The sequence below is a fragment of the Pomacea canaliculata genome, linkage group LG5 (assembly GCF_003073045.1).
Source record: "Pomacea canaliculata isolate SZHN2017 linkage group LG5, ASM307304v1, whole genome shotgun sequence".
NCBI lineage: Eukaryota > Metazoa > Mollusca > Gastropoda > Architaenioglossa > Ampullariidae > Pomacea > Pomacea canaliculata.
The window spans coordinates 29,465,475-29,489,585 of NC_037594.1; the positions used below are offsets into that span (position 1 = coordinate 29,465,475).

A 24,111-nucleotide genomic window follows, 5' to 3' on the forward strand; every position below is an offset into this window, starting at 1 on the left:
ATAGTTGTTAATCTGTCCTCAGTAATAAAATGAACAAGTTCGATTTAAAAAGAAGGATAACATGTCAGAAAACCCTTTCTAGATTCATACAAGTCAAGGGTGATTCAAAGGCTAGGTTTTGTCTGTACAGTATTTTGAATACCAGTCACGAATTTTGAGGGCAGCATTGAATATCATTAATTATTCAACAGATTCTGTCGTGAGAACCAGACCCACGAAAATTAGTCTTCAGATCGAGGTCACCGCATTTACAGCTTTCTAGGAATTCCCTGGTTTTATTCTCTGAAAGCAAACACAAAGCAGAATGTATTTAATAAAGTCAAAGTCTAAGCAAACTGATGAGCCTGTTGCTACTTGTAGTTATGTTAAGTAGTACTTAGCGCACATTATATATGTATATATAGAAAATACAGAATAAAATGTGTTCAGTAATAGATATCGTTAAAAACTTTTCAACTAAAAGTTTATCAAATTAAGATATTTGTCGATGATTTGTAGGTTTGACGATTTCCTAAAAGCAATCAAACATTGCATCAACTATCTTTTTGGAGTTAATGTTCTCTGTCCTAACTCTTGTTTTCCTAGCAAAGAGTAAATACTGAGAGTAAGAGCATCTTGTCTACGGAGAAAAGGACTAAAGGCAAATGATGATAAAAGCTAGGAAACTGCTGGGTAGTCGGCAGATCGATCATATTGAAAGCTGTAGCATACTTGACATTTTGTGGCAAGGCCAGCTATTGTAATTATCTTGGCTTTGACTGGTCTCCACCATCACCAGGGGGCGCAGCAGTGGGATGAGACTCATCTCCAATTTGCTCCCTAACACTAGCACAAGGACTCTCTTTCCTCCAGCGGTTTAGCAAAAGGACACAAGAAACCTTGTACAAAAAATAACCAAAAAATATTTTCTTGAAAATAAGAAGGAAACGCAAGGCCTTCTGAAGATAGAAGAAGCCCCCTTCACACGAGACGGAGATGCAAGGAAATCCTTTGCATGCATGATTGTGGTGATGATTAATTAAACCGCTTGTTTGTTTGTTCGTCAGTTCAAGAAATGATGAAGCTCTGTGATCCTGTTTTTGTTTAGGTTGAAGAGTAAACAACCTGCAACAATGTAGGTTCAAACAATTTTCTCGCGTGTACTTATAATTTCCCAGAATGCTTTGGAGACACACTGCACAGTATTCGTTTTTAGATTGTAAAATATCCATGTACACAATGAAGGAAGACTTCAGGTCACGGTGCCAAAAGCAGATCAAGAAATCTGTCCACTGGACAAGGGGATAATAATGAAATTAAGTTGTAGGCGTACATCGCTTGTAAATAAAAATAAGGTGTAAAAGGCTTTTTTTGGGGTTGAATTCGAGAAACAGGGAGTTGCCGCAGGGGGTTTGAAACAGGCCCCAGAGATGGCTTTTGTTTGCAGATGAAACATCAAAAGAGAAATACAACGGGCACATCAAGAAAATTCTTTTTTTTTTTGGTGACAAGCTCTCTTTTCGCGAATCCTCGACACTGAATGCACACCAATAGGCTCTGTTCAATTTCTTGTAAGATTCTGGGATGGAATTCTTCAAGAAGTTTTTCCCTTTTGACAAAAGTTAATGGCAAGAAGGAGCCATTCCTTCACCTTGGACAGGTCACCCGGACATTTCCTCAGCTCCCCCCAGTCGGGGGCTTCCTGCTACCACCTCTGAGACTCTTTGGCGCCAATGACCGTTCTTTTTCTTCTTGTGCGGTCGGTAACTGGAGCAAAAAAAACAACAAAAAAAAAAACCAAAAAAAAAAAACAACAACAACAAAAAAAAACAACAACATAAAAACAACAACAAAAAACCCCACAAAAAAAACAAAAAAACAAACAAAAAAACCAAAAAAAACACACACAAAAAAAACCCAAACACACACACACACACACACACACACACACATAAAAAAACTCAATATAGTATTTTTATTTATGAAAGATATGTGTTTATGTTATCACCATGGACCTTTTTTCCGATTTCTGCTTGTCAGTAACGGTGTGTAACGCGTTCACTCATGCTTCTTGTTCGTCTCTGCTGGTGTTTCTGCTCTTGCAAACAAGGGGAAAAAAACAATCGAAATTCTAAGTCAGAAAGAAAAAAAAAGGAATCGATGAATGAATGGGAAAAATAAGGAAAGTAGACATCAAATACACCGGCTTAATGACATAACCATGCAGTTTCTTGTAAAGCAAACATCATATTAACGATCTGAAAAAAACCTTTAAAAACTTTGTACGAAAATAGAAGATGAGGTACCAGGGAGATAATGGCAACATCCAGACCTCAGTGCGATAAAAACACTTCGCCCTTCGGCGCGGATTAATTTGTACAAACGTGGCCTCGACACTTCGTCTTGAGAAGAATTTGTTTGCTGGTGGCTCCCTCCTGCGTCTGCTTATCTCCCCTTGTTTGCTTCAAACTTTTCATTTCCGTTACTGCGTCGTGGACAACTGGCCAGACACTCAGAATTATCATTTTAATAGTTTTTATAGGCTATCTCGTGCTTCTGCTTTCTTTTTTCTGGTTTAAATAAAGTTTGTTTTTGATGTTTCATTACCAGTGCATTTATTTATAGCAAATATGGAAGATGTTGAAGGGAAAAATGTAAAAAAATGTCATTAGGAATATAAATTTAGCCACACACACACACACACGAAACTCTAGTTAGCTGTGGAAAAATAAAAATACAACTTGCTCGCCACAAAATGGTTTAATACTGATTTTCTAGACTTATTTTAGGCACTTTAATATTTTAATCCCACGATTGCAAATAGCAGCGGAAGAAAATTTTAACCTTACTTAAATTTGCAACATGTCTTGAACTCTGACACATTTTGTAGATGACACAGATTGAGCTTGGGATTCACAAAATGGCTGTTGATAATACTGGGAAGCTGAGTGGGAGACATCATTCCAGCCCAGCATGTAATACAAGGAGTCCAAGATATTGAGACCAGGAATGCAATGAGATTGATAATAGCATCACCTCATCGTGTGAGCACAGCCCTCAGCATCCAACAACATCCAGATTTCATTTCAGCCACAGGAGGTGAAATGAGGAGTGAACTCAGGATATTTTTTTTCTTCCTCGGGGTTAAAATTCTGATTTCTAGCAACAGATAGTGTCATACCAGAAGTTCTAAAAAATCCAGAGAAGTAGATATTGGAAACAGAAACCACCGTTCAAAAAAAAAAAAGAAAAAAAAAAGAAGAAAAGTAATAAAAAAAAAAAACCCCATCGAAACTGAGGTAACCAATACGATTTCTTGATTAATCCCGGATTTCGTTTTTTTTAACTGCTTGCCCTTTGAAGTAAGCCGATTACAATTTGTAAAAAGAGGATGTGGAGTCATCAGGGTCAGTGGAAGTGTGATGAGGATGTGCAGCGGTTGCTCGAAACTTCTTAAAGTGCTGCTACCCTCAATAATTCATAAGCCACATTAAACAAAAATTGATGTATTTCTTTTTTATTTCATAGGAAAGATTTTGCAGTCATGTGGGACACAATTTATGGCAAGAATAATTTGAACACAGCGTATGATTTAATGAATGGTGAAGGAAACTACTGCTTGCAATCCGCACATCCCTAGCATCATCAAACACCGTGAAGATGCAATAATAAATGATGAAAATAAATTATAAACGTATTGTTGGTAAGTATGCGAATTATCGTCTGAAATAATGTGTTAGTGCATCAGTTAGGACGGGAGTGGGCAACACCAGGGAACCGTGAGTTCTGTCATGCGCGACCTGATCAGGTTAGGATATTGAGTAAGGAATTCCATTTCCTCCTTTTAGTGTCTGCAAATATTTTTCTTTTGTTAAGCACCTGACAAATTGTTAAATGGCAAGCAATATTTTTTTTCTTGGCACACGGGTTATATTGTTGAGCATGAAAGGCGCGATCTCGTACTGTAACAATGGGCTTTACGGGAATTAATTCACCTGAATTATTTCTTTGAGGATTCTAGAAGCAGGCTTTTATTTTTGTCTGTGCTTTGCTTGTGTTGGCTTGTAAGATGGAACAGAAGAAAAGTTATATATAGAGGACAACTACAGACTTATTATTTTAGCTTCCTTTCACCTGGCTAACAACTACATCTCACTCTCTCTCTCTTTCGGTGTCTCTCATTAAAGGGTAATTAGTAATTACTATATCCAACATTATTATTAAGTTTCACTGACAGTTATGGTCGCAAATTTGACAGATTAATGACCAATTCTAGCAGGCAGGGAACAACTGCCCCGGAGGCTGATTTATTTCTGTATAATTTTATAGCAATCCAGCGGCGGAGAATGAAGATGAATCAGCAACATCGACCTCGCGTCGGCATCTGCCTTGATGTAGTCACACTTTACTGTCATCACTCCTGGACAGGAGTGGAATGGTACCGACATCCAATCAATGACATTTTGTCTAAATGTTTCTAAAAAAAATATAGTATAAAATTATTTGTAAAAAATTCTAAAGAACGTTTCTTCAAAGTAGAAAAGAACTTAGTTTCAAAACATGTTTACTGCAATGAACAAAAACAACCATGGATCGTCATGAGAATGTAGGATGGTTCAAATATTTGTTATCTTGACGACTTCATCACAAATGTTGTCCCTAGTTATCGATTCTTTGCACCTGGACGCCACACGACTGCCTTCATTAGAAGCTAGTTAATGGGAGTCACAATCCATTGGATTGTTTAAAGATAGGACAACACGTTAAGAGCCTCGCTTTGGAAGGGAGGAGTAGAGGATGGGAGAGTAATGTTCAAGGCTTCACAAAAATCAGACTTTGGCTTTGAAGCCCTTTCTTTACTGCAATCTCCTTCCGGTTTTCATGGACACAGGAGGAGGGCAGTGGAATTAGACGAAATATACCAAAAAGGTAATCGAAAAGTTGTGGGTTACTCGCCCTGAGAGCCCGACACCTTAAAATCGTCCACCGGCAATCAAAGGCCGTAAGCAGGCGGCTGGTCTTTGATCTCTGGTGTGTTTACCGAGAACAAAGCAAACAAGGTTAAATATAGCAGTGTAGGTTCAAGTGGTAGTGGAAACTAAAAGCCGCTCAAACTATTTTGTTTTCAAGTCAAGTGCGTAAACACGTTCTGTTTCTTTCCTTGGGCAATCAGAACATTGAACATTGTCTTATCTTCTACTTGTCTTCATTGTCTTATCTACTCGTTTAGTCTTTTGTTCGTCTATTTTTTCAGTGTAATTGTTTTCTGATCTTTTTTCAGATAGTGTATTGTTCTTTACTGCTGGTGTTCTACTATTTTGGTCTTCTGGTCTTCTAGTATTCTAATAATTTGGAGTTCTGGTATTGGAATGTTCTGGTCTTTTGCTCTTGTAGCTTAATTTCAGTCTTTTTGTCAATGTCCGTAGTCAGGAAGCAGACATAACATAATTTCAGTGTTAGCTTTGGTCTGGAAGCCTTTTATGGTTCTTTAAATGGAAACAGGCACATAATTAAAAATCCGTTGACATTCCCAACTGTATGACTAAAAAGATTTGTAGGAGGTATTGCTTGGAGAGAGAAAAAAATATTAAAAATAAATATGCTTTATTTCTATTTTAACACTGCCTCTTGCAGCCTTTATCATTTCTAGCTTGTAAACTCTACTCATCCACACAGACACACACACGAGCGAACGCACACACAACCACACAAATATTCACACACCTGTTTACTTGCTCATGAGCTACAACGAGTTGTCCAAAGTTTAAGATGACTTTAATCAGCTTTCAATACACTTTGATCTCGTTGGATATCTAATAGTTTGCAAAGTACCTCTTTTTAGTTGTTTTCTTCATTTTCTTACAAAGAAGTGGCTTCGTGTCATCGGATCTTAACTGGGATCTTAACTTTGCTTTTAGCAGATAAAAGCATTAATTTCCCGAGAGCTGGACGTCAAAGGCAGTAGAGAGACACACGAAACTTTTCCGATGAAGGTGGTCTGAAATTAAAGTTTTCACAAGATTTTCTCTCCGTTGTCTTTTATTTTTGGTTGTTTTATGGGGAGGCTTCCCTTCTCGTCTTTCATCTGTGCCATCATCGCCGTCATCACCTTTAGATGCAGCCCCAAAGAAGCCGATGAAGATGCATGCGTGTCCTGGTGATACTCTCCTGGTTGTTATGTGAGGAAATCCAAGGACTGTGAATGTAAAGAGAGGAAAATTTTATTTCAGATCATCAAAGACATCACTGGAACAGCCCGCACCCTGGAGATCGTCGGTCTCTGTGTGTCCCTTGTCTCAACGATCCTCTCTCTTGTCATCTTCTGCTACTTCAGGTACGTCCTGCAGGAAAAAAAAATCCGATCAACCCACGACTACAACTTTTTCTCTTTCTTTAATTCTTTCTTTAGTTCTTTCTGTCTTTATTCTCTATTTCCAGTATCATCACAAAGTCTCATTTTTGCTTGTCATCAATTTAAAAGGAACGGTTGGAATGTATACACAAGGAGAACACAAATAAACCACCAGCCATCTCTTCCATCTCTCCCACATCCCTTCTGACGTATGGGGAAAAAGTAGAAAACAAAAGAGATGAGATGGAGGAGCAAAAAAAAAAAAAAAAAAAAAAGAAGAGAAGGATAAAAAAAAGTCGTTTCTTGAGATACATTTTACAATAATACCCTCAGCAGCCATCCATTTACCCGCAGTCGCCAGCCTGGCAACATTTTTATACCGGGTATCGTGGCCAGCTCCAGGCGCGGACTTGATCGAGTTGATGGCTCAGTGGAGCGAGCCACCCCGCCACAGAAGAGGCTAAGTGTCGCAATTAGTCTCGAGTTTAGGCAGTAATTGTTCTCTTGAAGTTACAGTGGGTACTAGGAAAGCCATGCATGTTTGATCAGAATATTTGACTGAGTGCTTCTGAACCCAGAGAAAACATTTTTATGGATGTCATCGGGTGCATCACCCTTCTCGGTTACATTCTCTTTACCTTCTTTATTACAACTTCTGGACAAGGAATGTCCATTAAGACAACGAATCATTGAAATGAACATAAAATTTCATGAGGCAAAAGAAAGCAAAAAAGCATACATACACATATTATAAAAGCTATGATTGTATATATTATGCAAGAAAACATGCGTGTGTTAGATTATTTATTGGATATTTTAATAATGCTTGAGAAAGACAAAAATTTCTTTAAAAATGTAAAATGTAGATTTAAAATTTATTTAAAGAAATTCTTTGTGATGGAAAAGCAACTTCAGTTTACATCATGATAAAATGTTAGTCTGGGTAACCCCGTCAAAATATATGTGAATCCTTTACATGCCAACAATTTTTTTCTCTGTTCAAAATATTTTTTTTAACTATTTGCTATCTCATCAAGAACTTAATATTTTGCATTTTAATCCCCTATTATAAATCAGAGTTCCAGCATAAAGTTGTCTGAATTAGTCGTTTTTTTTTTAAAGTGACAGTAATACGTAGAAAATTTTCCATTTCTAGCAAACTTTCAGTTCCACTGTCTTCTTTAAAGCAAATAACTTCTTCTGTCTTCAAGCTGTCAGTAAGCTGTCGATAGTTTGAAACTTAAATCACACACGATGTAAAATATCACATAACATATCCTGTTTATGATCATTTTCCACTTTTCCTTCAGATGTCACCGAGGAATTTAATTCAGAGTTTAATCCTTGCAGGAGCCTTAAATGTCACCGGACGCGCATCCACAAGAACTTGTTTGTGGCCATCAGCGTCCAGATCGCCATGCGCATCTTCCTGTGTGTGGACCAGTACATCGCCCGCAAGACAGGTGGCGAGGTGGCTGGAGCCGCCAGTGGCAGCAGTGGCGCCCTCTACGACACGGTAACAACCAGAAACAATTTGTCACAGCGAGAACAGAAGCCGCTTTGTCATGACAGAAATAATGAGATATGAATAATGGGAATAATCAATAACAACAACATTGTTCAGAAAGCATTATTCTTTATTCAGCGAGAGAATTGGCGAGTGTGTGTGTGTGTTTGTGTGTGGAGGAAGGACAAGAAGGACAAACAAACAGACAGATGTACTGATGGACAATAAAACGGAAGGACATCTCACACAAACACATAGCGAGAGAGAAAAATTGAAGAAGAAAGAAAAATAATAATAAAAAATGATTTCTAGGAGACTCATTCTTATTCTGTCTTCCTTCTAAAATTTATTTCATACAAGTGACCCCACATGTTGTCTTGCAGCCAGTGTTCTGTGAAATCTTGTACTCACTCTTGGAATACACAAAGACAGTCAAGTTCATGTGGATGTTTGTGGAAGGCCTGTACCTCCACAACATGATTGCTGTCGCATTTTTCTCTGGAAAACCCAACTATGTTCTTTTTTATTCTCTTGGATGGGGTGAGTACTGGGTGTAATAATCCCCGAAAATTAAAAAAAAAAATAACACAAATCCTTTCAAACTATTTTCAGTGAACAATTACTAACTCACATGAGTTAATATATCTCTATCAAATTTTGAATTATTTGTAAGGATTAGCTGATTTTATTTAAAATTTGAATATAAATATATTATATTGACAGTATATCCAACAATATACACATTGTTCTGCTAAGAGATGCAATATTTAATGACAAGTGTTGAAACAGAAAGACTGTGAACTGTGTTTAAACACTAAGGACAATTAATATCAACTGGTTTCACAAGAATATTTTCTCTCACTAGGTTTTCCAGTCCTGTTGCTGATTGCCTGGGTGGTGCCGATGTCACACATCCATAAAGTCAAGTAAGTCATTCATGTTCATTACTTTGCATTGAAAGTATCCCTCGGATTTAACAAGCTCTAACTGTTGATATAAATGGAAATAACCATGATTTATCTTCCAGAAGAAAAAGATAACATTATTCATGACAAGTGATCAATCTTTCTTCATGTCAAGGAACTTCCACCATGTTTGCTTATTGTATCCAAAGAAAATTGTTGTAGAATGTATCAACTAAATTCAATAAATTTCAGTGTAAATAGTCCGCTTTATTATTTTTTTGGTTACTTGCACCTAAAAACATGACTGTCACTGTTTTTCATGGCAATTCAGACTGTATAGGGTTTCGATCACGTATCGATACAAGTTCAAAAATATCTGTTAACCGAGAATTGCGTCCCGTTGACGCCAGTTCCGCCCCCTTGTTACAAATGCTAGTTTGTCTAGTAGTTTATGCCAATTATCCCTATATCAGAACACCGATTTTCCTGCTGACCTCTACTCCATTCTCTTCTTGCAGATGTTGGTTCGCCTATTATTACATGCCACTTATTTGGATCTTGGAGGGGCCGAGAGCCGGAGTAATGGCGGTATTGTTGACTTTCGATTTTCATGTAATGGTTACAGATGCAAGGAATTGATTGATATGTGCAATCATGTAAATAAATGGTTGGATATATGGGAGAATCGAAGAAATGTGTAGGTGTACCCCCACATGGTCCTAAAGATAGCGACAAGAGCTGTCGATGGGCTGATTGATACCCTAGAGACGATGATCAAACTGTCTGTCACTCTGCACACGAAAACATTTGAGGACAGAACAGGTTACAGATATATTCTTTTAATTCATATTTCATATTATGGTGGAAAAGGTTTATCTTCTTGTTATCAACAAATGAAAGAATGCAAAGAATAAAGCTAAAAATAATGAGAATCAGAAATGTTAAGGGTTGTCTCTCAAAGGACCAGAAGGACGTAAGCCACGTGACCGCTGCACGCAGGCCGTTAATACTTTCTTCCGGTCACGTTGATATTCCCTTTGTTTGCAGTTCCTGTAACACAGAGGACATTATGTCAATTCAAAAATGCCTTAGGACAAGCGACACTAGTTTCATTCGATAGAAATATCAATGGGCTGCATTCTGTTTTTTTCCCTCATGCACAGTCCAACCACGACCTGACCCCACATCATCGATTCAATCGAAGAAAGAAATATAATTTAGCCGCAGTTTACATTGCCCCCTGCATCACGAATATCATTTAGGTTGTTAAGTTGTTTGATTTGAAGTTTGTCACCATTCTCCATGCCTCCCTCTTTCCATCCTTACATCTCTTTAACTTTTCCGCAGGTCAATCTAGGGTTTCTATTGAACATCATCAGAGTTCTAGTGATGAAGCTACGAGAGACTCACACAAACGAAGCCAAGAAAGTTCGGTAAGGATTTTATCTCATGTCCTGTGCATGCCCCACGGGAAGAAAGAATGAATATTTTGAGAACTGGCTTTAAGATGCCAGCAAACAAGATGTGGTCGAGGCTTCAGATGCTGGCACTAGCCTGTTGACCACTCTGGTCTTCTCGCAAGATGTCCAGAAGCCAGATTCACAGACCTTAGTGCCTAGTGTCGTGCTGAGCATCAGGCCCCAGGCTGCTAATGCAGTTTGAGTTAAAAATATTTTGTATTTTATGCTGAAAATTGAAAGCGGAAAGATGCAATAAAAATCTCAAAGTTAAAACTCAAACTCTTACACTAATCCACTACAACTAATCCACAAGAACTAATCCCCAATGTTGTTGCAGCAAAGCAGTCAAGGCGCCATCATCCTGCTGCCGCTGCTGGGGCTGACCAACTTCGTCATCATGCTGGAGCCTGTCGGCGACGACAACATCCAGTTCTCTGTGTGGATCTTCTCTGCTCACTTCTTGACGGACTTCGAGGGCTTCTTCATCTCTCTCATCTACTGCTTCTTAAACGGCGAGGTGTGTAGCTTGTGGCCACTTCACTCCGTAAGGTTTAGTTTCAGGTTTTATATGCTCATCCCCTTCGTGAAATAATTTGCTCTAAACATGAACAAACTGTTTTCTCACAAGTTGTACATGGCGACTTTGTTAGCACTAATGTTTAAAAAAGTAAGTTTATGGACCGCCCCCCACCTCAAAACAAAAAGCAACCACTCAAACAAATAAACAAACAAACCCCCGCTCCCAAAATCTCCACATGTATCGAAAACGCACAAACAAACAAACAAACAAACAAACCAACCAACCAACCAACCAACAAACCAACCAACCAAAAAACCAACAAACAAACCAACAAAGCAACCAACCAACCAACCAACAAACAAACAAACAAACAAACAAACAAACAAACAAACAAACAAACAAACAAACAAACCAATTAGCCCCCAATAGACGGAACAAAAATGTAAACAAAACTTTGCTGAAAGTTGTTCATACCTTAGAAAACATAATAATGTGAAGCATTTTTGGAGAAACTGATCAGCAGATGTTAGCTTCTTTTATTTTTACTTGTTTATCTTTTGTCTTTCTTCTTGTGGGGTTTATTCTCTTTTTCTCTTCTACTTCGCATTTTCTTCATAGGTTTATATTAAAACCGATTATTTATTTTTAATTTATTACTTTTATGATTTACTAGTGTGAAAATAGAAACGATGAATGTTGATTTTAGTAACCCTGGTTTGAAATCATTAGTAAAGATTTCTAGAAAAATCCACTGCTTTTAGGATTACAGAAATGAGGGTTTAGCAAAATTTTGGATTAAAAGAACAAATGAGTATTGGTTCTGCTGTCAACACAATACCTTGTCTTCACTTTGCATGACTTCTATTAACGGACAATACAACCTACAAGTGTCCCGATGTCAGCTTGAAGTTTAACAGTAATTCTGCACACTAATCCACTAATCCACTAATCCTGTACTGCAAATGATACTAATGATGGATGAAGAGGGACATATGTGCAAGCCTTATTTTTGTTTGTTTTTTCAGTGTACTAACATCAGCTAAATGTGTACTAACACTGCTCAGTGTGCTCACTAACTTTGCTCACGTCTATTTAATCAGTTTGTACTCATGAGATGATTTCTTTCCTGATATATCTATATAGTTGTTGTTTTGTTATTTCACACGCTGAGTGTTGTAGCTTGAAGCACACTAATATGCACAATAATTTAAGATGGTGGAGTGAAGTTTGTGAAGCAGCGGCGGCCTTTAGTCAAGATGTCATCAACTTCATCGTCAGACCTCTTGGCGCTTATGCTTCATACTTACAGAAATTTTTATCTGTCTGACACTAACAATAATGTACTATACACTGTTGCTCACATTGTTGCTTAAAGTACAGTTTATGTCGCAATATTTAGCTGATTAGTCTCATTATATTTTGTGCAAATAAACTGTACATTACACAATTTGTAACATTATTGAATACAATGCTTTTAATTACTATGCAATAAATATAAAAAAGGTGAATTAGTGAAGAAAAGAACCAACAGAAAAGGACGAAAAAAATAAATGGGAAGAAAAGAAATCAAAGATGTCTCAATGAAAATACAATTTGAATTTGAAGAGATATCAACATTTCATACTAATGTTTAAGCGCAAACAAAGCGTTTACAAATAGCAAAAAAAATATATATATAAAATCTATTTTGTTATAAGTTATACATAATTTAAAGGAAAACATTTTCGACAAAATTGTCACAATTTCCTCCTAATTCACACAACTCAACAGGAGGGACTCCAATGGAGGACATTATATAGACGAAAAGTTTCAGTTTTGCTTAAGAGAAAAAATTCGTATTTAAATTCATATATAAATATATACATAATATTTCACTCACACATTTATCGCAAGCATGTACTTCACACTATCAAATAGTATGCTAATGTTTTCGTGGTATTATGTAATCTGTATAAGTAGTAATATCCCAGGTCAAATTAGCCACCGCGTGCATCTTTATTTAATGGAAGAGAAGAAGGAGGTCGGTGGGGATGGGAGAAGGCAGAGGGAGGGGAAGAAGGTTTCTTGACGCCATTGCTTATCTTGGGTTTTAATTTGTGTACTTTTGGTGTTTGGAGAGAGATGATTGCAATGATTCTGCTTGTGTATGGCTTTGATGTAGGTGCAATCAGCAGTGAAACGCCACTTGTTCCCTCACTTGAGCACGACTTACTCTCTGGACGTGTCCAGCACGCACTGGCGAAACACCACCATCAAGGTTTGACTAGTCGCCTGTCTGCTTGCACCCTGCTTGTCTTTGTGGCTTGCTGGCGGAGATTGGCAGTCCCACCCACAGCTTTATGTGACAAATATTTCAATTGTTGCACGAAGTGTTTGCTGAGTGGGGAATCTTCTTACCCTGGTGGTTATCACGCCTGAGGAATAGAAGATGGACTAAGCTATCTCTCTCACCCCCGCTCGGTCCTGTTGCTAGAAAACCCATGTTCACCAGGCAGATTCTGAGCAGAAATGGATATCCCATTGAAGAAAAAAATGTGGTAAAAGAAGAAGATTGGGCTTTGCCTCCCAGACGCTGATTCTTAGTCCCTAAACCTTCACTGATTCAGAATTAATTGTCTGGAGTAGTTTTAATCTGGTTTACTTTGACAGTGTCAATGAACAGAAATAACAGAGAAACAATGAAAAGAGATGCAACAGACTCAAAAAAAATTAATTACTATATCATTTAAGAAAGAAAAAAAATTCAGAAACACCTGACATTTCTAATTTATAAAATATATTTTCATTAATGGAGGGGAGGGCCAAGAGAAGTGCATGTGTTAATATTTGATTCTGTTTCGCACTAACAATATTTTTGTCGCCGTTCATCGCTTTTGGTGTTGAATGTGTTACCTGCCTGCAATATTCTCCTCTTTGATGTACGTGTGGCGTCCAGTGACTCCTTTGTTGCCTAGCAGCGAATCAGGCCGCACCTTGCAGGTCGAACAAATGGTAACCTGAGACACTTTCATTAACACAATCCAGCTTTCCTTTAAAGGAAAAACTGACTCGACTCCGATCAGCAAAAAAGGACAGAACTCTCAAAGATTGGCCAGGTCACTAAGGGGGTCTGCAAAATTACAAAAAATAAGATGTAGAGGGATGATGTTTGTGATGCTGTTGGTTCACCAGGTGCGGTCTGCGATGACACGTCAGCTGGAGCGGTGGCGACAACATCGTCTGATCCACAGCTCCAGTCTCCGCCGGCTCAGTCGCTCCTTTAGCATTTTCACATCCTTCACAGAGGTGGCTAACCCTTCCCAGGTACTCTTCTCCTTTCTCCTAGGTGTGTGAACACGGTTCTCGTAGGCAGCCAGCACCACGAGGCTATTTCTCAGCATAGCTCCTACAAACTGCTAAATATTCTGTCAATGGTCATGAACATGATGTTATGAGTTCAATACAATAGACACAAACACACTAGCTGGGTATAACAGTCAATTAAAGGCTAACCCTGGGTAGACCAGTAAGTTAAAGGCTAACCCTGGGTAGAACAGTCAATTAAAGGCTGACCCGAGCGCAAAATTATTTTGAAAGAAAGTGGATTTAATTCATTATATATATATATTCTAATTCTGTCTTGTCGGAAAACTCGGTTCCATATTAACACAATCCTTCAAACATCACATTTATCAAAAGATTAAGGAAAGAGACCAAGGACCTCATAAACAATAGGTTGGCTCATTGACAATACCTCATTAGAATTCCAGCATTTCTTGAAACAAAAACTGAAGAAAAATGCAAAAGTTAAAGGTATTTGATGACATGTTGTTAAAAGCCAGAAAATTGAACTTTCTGCTATTTGATACCCGGGTTAGTCTGTAATTAATAAAGCATCAAGTGACCCCTTATATTTAATCCTAGACTTTTGTTGCTGGAGTATGTCAGTCCGAGTGATTAGTAAGGTTATCGCATGCTGCATGCAATTGTTTTGTGGACTGACTTTGAGAAAGACAACAGTTTACAAGACTATCGTGTTTATTATTGATAACTACTCTTAAAGTACTTTAAAATATAGTTAGCAGTAAATTTTTCAAAATACCTGTATCTGCATTTGCAAGTGGTAAGACACTGAGACGAAAACTTTATGACTTGTGGTGGACGAATTTATTGTCAGACTGGATAAAGTATTGGCTGCGATCAACAAGAAAACATACAACGATATTCGCATTTTAAAAATAATATTTATAAATTTTTACGACTTTTAACATGGAATTTTTTCCCTAAACCTTTGATAAATTTGTTATTACTCTCAGTAGTTTCGTACTACCAGTTGCATGTTGGTGTGCTAGCTCCAGCAACCTGCATGAATATTTAATTGTTTTGTCACCGACAGGTCAGAAACTAGTTTATGACCATCTTGAAAGTGTTATTTCTGTTTGCAGCAATTCTCGCGTTGTGATCATTTCCCTTCTGTTTGTTATTTACTAGAAACAGTTAAATTTCTTTCTTAACGGTATTTGAATTTTACAAAATGTCACTCTCAACGTGCTTTGATAATCTGCTCGATCTGGAAAGAAGAAAAAGAACAAAATGAAGAAGAATGTTATGGAGTTTGTTGTGATGGTGGTGGTGGTGATGTCTTGCTGCTGATGATACTACGATGATGACTATAACAGCAACTTTTCCTTTTCAGGCCAACGGGCAGATGGTGTGTACCGTGGAAGCTAACGGGGATCCCAAGAATGGCGGCGGGACGACTAACGGACAAGTCCCGCTACTCCGCTCCTACAAGAGGCGTCTGCACATGCGCCGCTCAAGCACCCGGGATGGCGTCCGCCGACAGTGTCAGGCTTCTCAGCCTCTGAGAACTGAAACAGTTCAAGAGCAAGAGATATAGACCCTGACCCCTGACACTGGGGAAGAGTTCAGCGTCAGGAGTTCAAGAGGTGATGGTCACGAAGTGGATGCGCGTAGGGACCGTGTATATGGGAGCAATCAAAAGACTGCGTTAACGACTGTACTTCGAGAAGAAACGACAAATTTCAATGTTAGGGCCATTTTATTGTAAATTATAAGTGAGGAGGGAAGGATGAAGGTGTCAGGTCTAGTACAGGCTGACTAACGAAGCCATTTACAGCTGAATCAGTGAATTATTTCTGAATTGTTGTGTTGAACAAGCTATTTGCACGTTTTGTAATGAGATTAAAAAGCAAGGAACTTTGGGTGAACTTGGATACATATCCTTTGAACAATTAGAAATGTAATAGCTTGAAACGATGTACTATTTGTGATGACAGATTAAATGAGTCACGTGTCCTGGTAACTTGAACAAATTAATGTTTTGCATACATACTTACATAGTAGTTATACTAAACAACTGCCTGGCACAAAGGAACTCGTTAACACAATGCTTGGTGTGCGTGAAAAAAAAAGTTAAAATCTTTAGTGAAGTGAGAATACGAATACAAATAGTTTATTCGGCGAAGTGATAGAAAAATCAAGAGATAGAGAGAAAGGAGCAGAGTGAAATGTGTATCCGTATTCGGCGAAGCGAGCGATATATATATATAGAGAGAGAAATAAGGAGCAGGGTTAGAACACATCTCTAATAGCAGAAAAGAATATTAGTTTGCAGGTATCTAGCAGCTGCAGAAGGAAGAAATGTACATTTAAAACCAAACTTTTTTTTGGTAAAAAATAGATAATAATTTTAATTTGTAGACATCTATTTTTATCATGTCATACTCCAATCAATAGTTAATTTAAAAATTTGCCTTTTTTACTTCTCTTAGGTTTTAAAAGTTTAAATTATTATTTTACAAATTGCTTATTTGCCTTTAGCTTTTAGTTTTTTTTAAAAATTACTTTCTGGGGGGACTTCACCTGCTTGAAACAACTTGATTAACCCAGCAAAATATCGAAGAATGACTTCTAAGCAAAGAATAATTTTGTTGGCGTATGTACAAAGAAAAAAATCATGTCCAACGGCGTTGGACTGTTCACCTGCCTGCTGTCTAAAAGAACAATATAAATTTAATAACTATTTATTAACCAAGCACCGCAAGAGCAGCCGTCAGATGGCGTTAGCGGCGTCAGGGCCACCAACAGAAAATCCCTGACCTCCAGGAAACCCTCCAACATTAATCAGAATAAAACCCTGCAGCCAACCTCCTCGCACGTGGAGTACGTGTTCGTGAGCGCGTGCGTGCCACGTGTCGTTGTGGGAGGACTGGGGGATGGATGACGACAGTCGCGGAGTTCACGTCTGCTTTCATCATCACCTTACTTCTTACAGACTCTGTCAGGCTCCAAGAACTTTTCAAGAAGCCATTAGCATTTGGGATTGTATATATTTTTTTTTGGTAGTCGAGGATGCTGACCATTAATGTCGTCAGGGCGAAGGGTGGAATTAAAGATGACTGTGCACTTTGACCCCTGCAGATATAATTAGCCGACATTTTGTTTTGAGGCAACGAGGGTTAAGTACATTTTAGAGGCCCGCTGGCTATTCATTGACTTTCTTCCTCTCCCCTCACTAGACCAGTGTGTCTGTTTGTTTGTTAGTGCGCCTGATGAATAATTACACAGTTCTATTGTTTGTCATTTTATCAACCAGTTACTGAATTTGTTAATGTATACAGAAGTGATCATCCGTAAAAATTTGCTCAAGAAAGAGAGTGTGAGAGTGAGAGAGAAAGAAAGAGAAAAATGTGTGTGTGAAAGAGAGAGAGAAAAGAAAGAGAATGTGTGTGAAAGAGAGAAAGAATGAGTGTTAATTTGTTTCCGCATCGTGATGAGGACTGCCTAAAGAAATATATTTACACAGAGAAGTAAAAATATTTTACACGAGTTAACGACGAGACCTTAGGTTGTGTGTGTTGTTATGATTTGTTGTCTCCAGGTAGGAGATGACGACTGTCAGGTGTGCATTGTGCTGCACATCACAGGACCTGCAGGACACTTACAGGATATGTCAACAGTTGACACAAACTGAATTTTGTAGTCGAGCTTCATTTGGCGTTTGCTTTCGTCTTTCCTGACAGTCTATGTAAGCTTTGTAATCTTTGTGAGAAATCTTTTACCTCTCCCTCTTTCTCTCCCAAGTTTTATTCTTCCATCCATCTGGTTTATCTCCTTTGTAAATTACATAAACTAACTCGTGCTAAATCCTCCTACTGCACGTGTGAATTTCTGTATTGTGTGAAAGTGTGTGTGAGTGTGTAAAATATTCATCTACACTCTCACCACCATATAATTATTATTTACACTGCATGGTGGATGCTGGTGTGGATGTAGAGACTTACGGTTGGTTGCATCGTTAGTCGTTGGACGATGACGAACTGAAAGTACAACGTTTGTCCAAAAGAAGAATTACTGTTGAGGAATCCTGATGTGAATCTGTTGTGTACAGTGCGTTGTGCTTGCACCGCTAATGGTATCGAGATGTAAACCACAAATATTGAATTAAAATAAACAAACCAGAAGCTGCTTGGACGGAATTCATATCGTTTGCAAAAGAGTATCTCTGTCTGTCTGTCTGCCGGTCTGTCTGTCTGTCTGTCTGTGTTTTTGCTCGAGCTGGAGACGAGGAAGGAGACATGTTACTGAATGCTCATTATAGAGATTTATTTAGGGGAATAGTTTTAGAAAATGACAAATTAGACACAGTGATGAAGTGTTCACAATCTGTCCCGATGGGTGTTTAGAACTTACCCGAACTAATGTCTAGTTGACACCCAGGCAATTTAGTTACTTAATGAACATAAATTACAATTTTACCGGTGAACGAAAAGGATGAAACGGAAATTTCAAATGTTAAGGATGTAGTGTGCGGTAGAAAAGCTTATTTTTGATCACGTGACTGCAACGCATCCCTGTCATTGTGCTCGGTTAGGAAAGGTGAGCGAGTACGGGTTTGACAAATAAAATTATAAAGTTTTCTATCAAGAGCATAGACGCACAATAGGTTGATTACAAGAAAGGTGTTGGTATGGATGATTCATTTACAATGTGTTTGCCTCCCTTTTGAGAGTGAAGGAAGGAGAAGGAATTTCTCGCTTGCTGTCTCAAACACTCATTCACAAACAGATATTCAGTCATTTACAAACATGTGTGCATGCACACTAGTGCACACACACACACAGACGTGCAGACATGCACACACACACACGTATACACTCCCTTTGTCACACACACACACTCCTTTTCTCACACACACATGTACACCCACCCCATCCCCCACACGTACACACACGTAGACACTCTTCCTTTCTCTCAGACACACTTATACACACACACTCACACACACAGCACACCGCACACTATATACCACACACACAAAAAAGTAATCTACCCTTAATATCTCTCTAACAACACGCACACACACTCTTACACTCACACTTACACCATACATCACACACATACACACACGCGCGCGCGCGCACACACAAACACACACTTCCTCTGTCACACATACACACACCATACACTACATACCACACACACACAGGTAATCTAACCTTAATATTTCTCTCACATATACGTACACACACACACACACCCTCTCTCTCTGACACTCACACACACACACACACAAACACACCGGCGCACTCATAGTGGCTCAGACCCATGAAAACTTCAATGGGGTGATCATCGCCGGCTGACTCACTTTACAAAGTATGCAATTCATTTCACATAAAAAAATATTGTTGAAATATTTCGATAGCTTTCCGAGAATACATACTCCCACGAGGGAGGGAGGGCTACCTTCTCGCTCAGTTACTGATGTCTATCACAGTGAATCAAACCTCTAAATGTGTTTGTCATCGCGGTCCTGCCACTGGAGGATCTCATCGTCTCTATGGCTTTCGCCGTTGTGCCCTGGTGAACTACTCGGCTGATGTTCATTGTTGACCTGATCATCCTCAAATACAAGCAAAACCGGTTCCTCTGCTTCAGAATGTCTGTACACCACAGGAATGTCGACTGATTTCAAAGTTCTTGGACATCTTGGTCTTGGTTGTCTTGCGATAGACTTTCTCATCTGTTCGAACTTTATCGTCAGCCTGCGTGGGTCGGTCCTCTCTTCATATGAATTTAACATGTCGAAACATCTGTTTTGATGTTCCTGAGTCATTTGTATCCTACAAGCGGAAAAAAGTGGAAGAATAAACATTTTCCCCGAAAGCCACAATGTGTAAAGCCAGCGAGATTACAGAAAGAAGCTTGTATTAATGAAAGTTCTGGAATAATCCCCACATCCCAAAATAACCCGAATTTCAATCATTTGCTCCATTTACAAAGTACTTACGCATTAAGAAAATACATCAACACTAGAGTGAGATTCTATTTTTAAAGAGAGATTTCCAGTCATACAATGTCAAGATGACATAACAAACTTTCATCTATACGACAGAGGGTGAACAGATGTTCTCATTTGCAACAAGCAATGATGTATATAATTAAAGTGTACAGATGAAATATAATGTGCAGAAATTTGACGAGAAACTCTCTAAGTATACACCAAAATAACCTGGAGCTAAGTACAGTGCACGCAGCTAGGAAGTAGATGAATTATTAGAAGCGAAAACGAAAAATTGACATGACTTTTTTCTTTCGTCTTGTTAGTATGGTAATGTGCTCGTGCCTCATGATAACCGACTCAGAATCGCTCAGTTAGGACTCTTCCTGTAACTGATCCAGTCGCCATTGTTTAGTTCCGCATTCGTTTTCACTAACAACGCAGTTTTGTTTATAGAAAATTCTTAATTCCGTAGTCATCTTATTAAATTCTTATATTATATAAAATAATAGTAGCTGCTACAAACAAAATTGTTTGCAGCTTTCGGAGAATCTTGTTTACAGGACAGAAGCGTGTAAGCTATGTAGCTACAACCTAGTACATACACTGTGCCTAGCCCCAAATTTCTACTGGCATAGCTCACTTGCACATCCTGACTTGTGCACAGTGTTGGTCATGCTGCCCAAAGCGCTGAGACTCATCATTCAATCGGTTTAGACGGCGTGACCACGCTTCCGCCTAGAAAGAGAGAGAAAAACAAAAATACGGGTTAGAAGCCTCCTGCTCTTCTCCCTTTCTTCCTCCGGTATAGTTGTAGATTTGAAGCCTTTGTTGTCCACGCGTTTTCTGGTCTGTGCACTCGGTTCGCTGTTGGCTGATGTTTAAATACACATACACGGATGGATATCACAGACAACCACATTCACTGTTGCAAAAAAAAAAAATAAATAAAATAACCACCCACAAACACAAATAAAACACAACGAGCCATGCACATTGACAACTATTTAGCTATTGAGACAACCAGTGAGAATGCCAGACATGGCCAGACGACAGGCATACAAAGGCACAGGACGTGAATGAGAGAAAGCTGTGTAAAGGGAAATAACCCATACAATACGTGCACATGCAGATCACTGTGTTGTTTTCTAGTTGCGTCCCTTGCTTAGCTTAGACATCCTCAGGCTTCTGGAAGTTAAACGACGAGGCCAAGTTTATTAGATAATTTTGCTTCATGTTTGTAAGAACGTTGAGTCTCTTGACAACATATTAATGAATAGTTCTTATTACATAATAATAACTTACAGAAAACATACACTCACGTCAATATACGTATATACACTCATACATGCATACCTAGACATACATATACTCAATACTGTATTTTATTTGTAAGTGCACTTGAATTGATAAATATTCAAAATATTATAGAGATATTATATAGAGATGTTATATAGAGATATAGTGTTTTATATGTAGCGTGTGAGTTCTACACCGTCCATTACGTCTGCCACCTATTCTAAATTAACGAGACAACAAATACGAACAAATAAGAAAAAGAAGAGAGCAGACACAAATCTAGTAAAAGAAATCCGATAAAACAGAAACACAGAAATCTTCCTGCCTCTCACCAACTTCATACTGGCTTTATACTGGCTCGGGGGTTTCTTTTTCTTAAGCCCGTACAAGCGATCTTTGGACGCTCTCTTAGCATCCTGACAGCAGGCGGGGAAAAGTCCATGGAATTCTACCCAGTCCTCCTTTGTGACGAGGGGCTCGGCCTTCTTCTTGGCTTCATTTTGCATGCGGCGTTGTTTGGCAGTATAAATGGACCAGGAACTATTGCGGTCCGCAGCCTGCTCCATCATCTTCTCCTGGGGGTCTGTAAACACTGATCTGAAATGTTTACCTTTGCGTGTATACAAACAATCAATAGAAATGAATTTGAAACATCAGAGAGAAGGTCGCCAATGGCTACAGCACCACTCACAGTAGCCTGTTGAATAAGTGTAACATGCTGAAGCCACCCGTGCAATAGGCAGCTGACCACCACGAGTAGTGATACAAAAGTAACAAGGACAAGATGGTCACCGACCTCAGAGAAAGCTAGCCCCGAAAAAAAGTGCTGTCTCCACCATATCACTCCACAACGACTGAAAGGCTAGAAGACTATTGTCACCTTTTTTTTCAAATCGCTACATTTTGTGTGTAGTGATAATATTGTTTATGTGGAGATACTACGATTTCTTTTCAATTCGTCGCAGCCACTGGTTTCTTTTTATTTGGAGGTATTATTTTAAATTTCTACGCAGCTATTACCTGCCTCTGTTACAGATAAAAAACCCAGGTAGAACAATACAAAACAAAGTAAGAAAATAAATAAAAGAATAAAAGAAATAACTAAAACATACCACCCCCCCCCCAAAAAAAAAAGAACTAACCTAGATGTTGGTCGGATACTAGAAGTCTAGCATAATATTCCCAGAAATAACTCCCAGTAATTAGTCATAACAGTGATGTTAGTAACAAAGCAATCAGCGGGAACAATTAGTTATCACATTTGCACATGTGCATGACTCGGTAATGCGGTCTCACTCTCCATCGTTTCTACAACTTTACAGTACGGTTGTCTGTTGTTAATAATCTCAACCTCTGGAATTCCGTTTGCTTCTGGCAGAGGTCCTGAAGGTACTGCACGACGGATCGAGTCCGGACAGAAACTGGTCTACAAGCCTGTGGCTTCGGTGGCAGGTATTCCACAGACATAGGGACTTGAAACCCGAAACGACTTCGTAAATCCTGTCAAGAGATGATTAGTCATTACAAGAAGTTTGTAAAACGAGCGTGTACGAGCAGAACTGTTGTATACTGTAATATTATTGCTTTGTTTTTAATGCCAGCTAAATTTGCTCAGATTAAACCTGAATTTTTTGATAGGAACTCTGTAGCACTGCTCCACCAGGTCCCACATTCCAATGGCGAAAATACATTTATTTACAAACAGAAGTAAAGGTCTTCCAAAATAAATCAAGATGAAAGGATGTCACCTGCAAATCCCCACGTTGAGGTAACCACTGTAATTTGGTCGCTGGCTTGCAAGGTGGGTAGCGGAGCAATAAGGGCTCCAAACCCGGACTACCTTTGATTTGTGACTTCGATGTGGTCCTGTTATATATAAATATATAAATGTATAAATAAATATATAAATAACAGGGCTGTCCTTAGAAGTTTTACACACACACACACATGTGCATACGTACACGCACACGCATGCTGATTACTGTCGATTTGAATGCATGTGCCGAACATGGTATAGTTGCCTTTAAAGTAGTTAAAGGGTTAAAAAGTAAGATTATTTAGAGCTCCTGACTTTAAATGTCGGTGTACCCGGCTTCATCTTCCTCTAAACAGTATTAAACATTATCCTGGTTTGTCAAGAGTTTTTAAGTTTCAAGATCTTTTCCTCACTTGCTCATCGTTGGAAACCTCTCCGTAAAGCAGATTCTGACTACAAGAACAGATGATGGTCATTGACCTCCAGGACGCACTGCCAGGTAAGCTTCCGGTGACAGCAACCGTCATCCAGGACAGTGGGAGGCGAGAGATAACGCAGCGGTTATCGTCGTCTTGACGCCTGCTCTACAGGCGAATGCCGCATGCAGACTGTGACGTCATGTCATGACGTCAGAGTAAGAATGACAGCCTTCCTGATACGTCAGTCTCAAAATGACCTCACATCTGTGACGTCATGTTCTCTCAATATATTCCCAAATATTTTCTTCGTCTTTTACTGCAAAACTCTTTCTGACTGACTTGTCGGAATCTGTGGAGGCGAGTCATGATATTTCATTTTCTCTCTACTTCTTTGGATTTTCTTTTGCTATTTTCAAATTGTATTGTCTTGTTAAATACGTGGGGAACACTTCAACTAATCTGTACCTAGATAGGACAGGATCTGGGACCTACTTTGGCGTAATGCCTATGGGAATATATCCCTTGCTATTCAAGGTATTCTTAACCATCCTCTTGCTGATTGTCGATGACACGGACATGGAAGCGCTGGCAAAGTTTCTTCTACGATCGTAGATAATAAAGTCATTTAAAA

At 38.8% G+C, this 24,111-nt stretch overlaps 2 protein-coding genes across 3 annotated transcripts in view; one reads left to right on the plus strand and one right to left on the minus strand.

Moving 5' to 3' along the window:
• LOC112564804 (PDF receptor-like) overlaps positions 1 to 18,188 on the plus strand; it is a 72,789-nt gene extending 54,601 nt beyond the window's left edge. Inside the window, exons 5-15 of the mRNA XM_025239877.1 lie at positions 6,210 to 6,313; positions 7,682 to 7,847; positions 8,222 to 8,378; positions 8,704 to 8,764; positions 9,262 to 9,331; positions 10,091 to 10,176; positions 10,258 to 10,399; positions 10,541 to 10,720; positions 12,885 to 12,980; positions 13,895 to 14,026; positions 15,399 to 18,188. Coding sequence (XP_025095662.1) covers positions 6,210 to 6,313; positions 7,682 to 7,847; positions 8,222 to 8,378; positions 8,704 to 8,764; positions 9,262 to 9,331; positions 10,091 to 10,176; positions 10,258 to 10,399; positions 10,541 to 10,720; positions 12,885 to 12,980; positions 13,895 to 14,026; positions 15,399 to 15,602 — 1,398 coding nt within the window. The 3' untranslated portion in view covers positions 15,603 to 18,188. The remainder of the gene's footprint in view (positions 1 to 6,209; positions 6,314 to 7,681; positions 7,848 to 8,221; positions 8,379 to 8,703; positions 8,765 to 9,261; positions 9,332 to 10,090; positions 10,177 to 10,257; positions 10,400 to 10,540; positions 10,721 to 12,884; positions 12,981 to 13,894; positions 14,027 to 15,398) is intronic.
• Positions 18,189 to 19,393: 1,205 nt separating this feature from the next.
• Positions 19,394 to 23,670, minus strand: LOC112565313. Of its 2 annotated transcripts, none has more exons than XM_025240704.1 (6): positions 23,475 to 23,670; positions 23,054 to 23,171; positions 22,657 to 22,805; positions 21,638 to 21,902; positions 20,650 to 20,744; positions 19,394 to 19,848 (listed from the first exon to the last, which is right to left on the minus strand). In XM_025240704.1, the coding sequence occupies exons 1-6, from the start codon at positions 23,480 to 23,482 to the stop codon at positions 19,515 to 19,517; spliced, it is 969 nt and encodes a 322-aa protein (XP_025096489.1). In that variant the 5' UTR covers positions 23,483 to 23,670; the 3' UTR covers positions 19,394 to 19,514. The 2 variants fall into 2 exon arrangements, with proteins under 2 accessions (XP_025096489.1, XP_025096488.1); XM_025240703.1 differs by having other exon boundaries at positions 23,054 to 23,174.
• Positions 23,671 to 24,111: the final 441 nt, after the last annotated feature.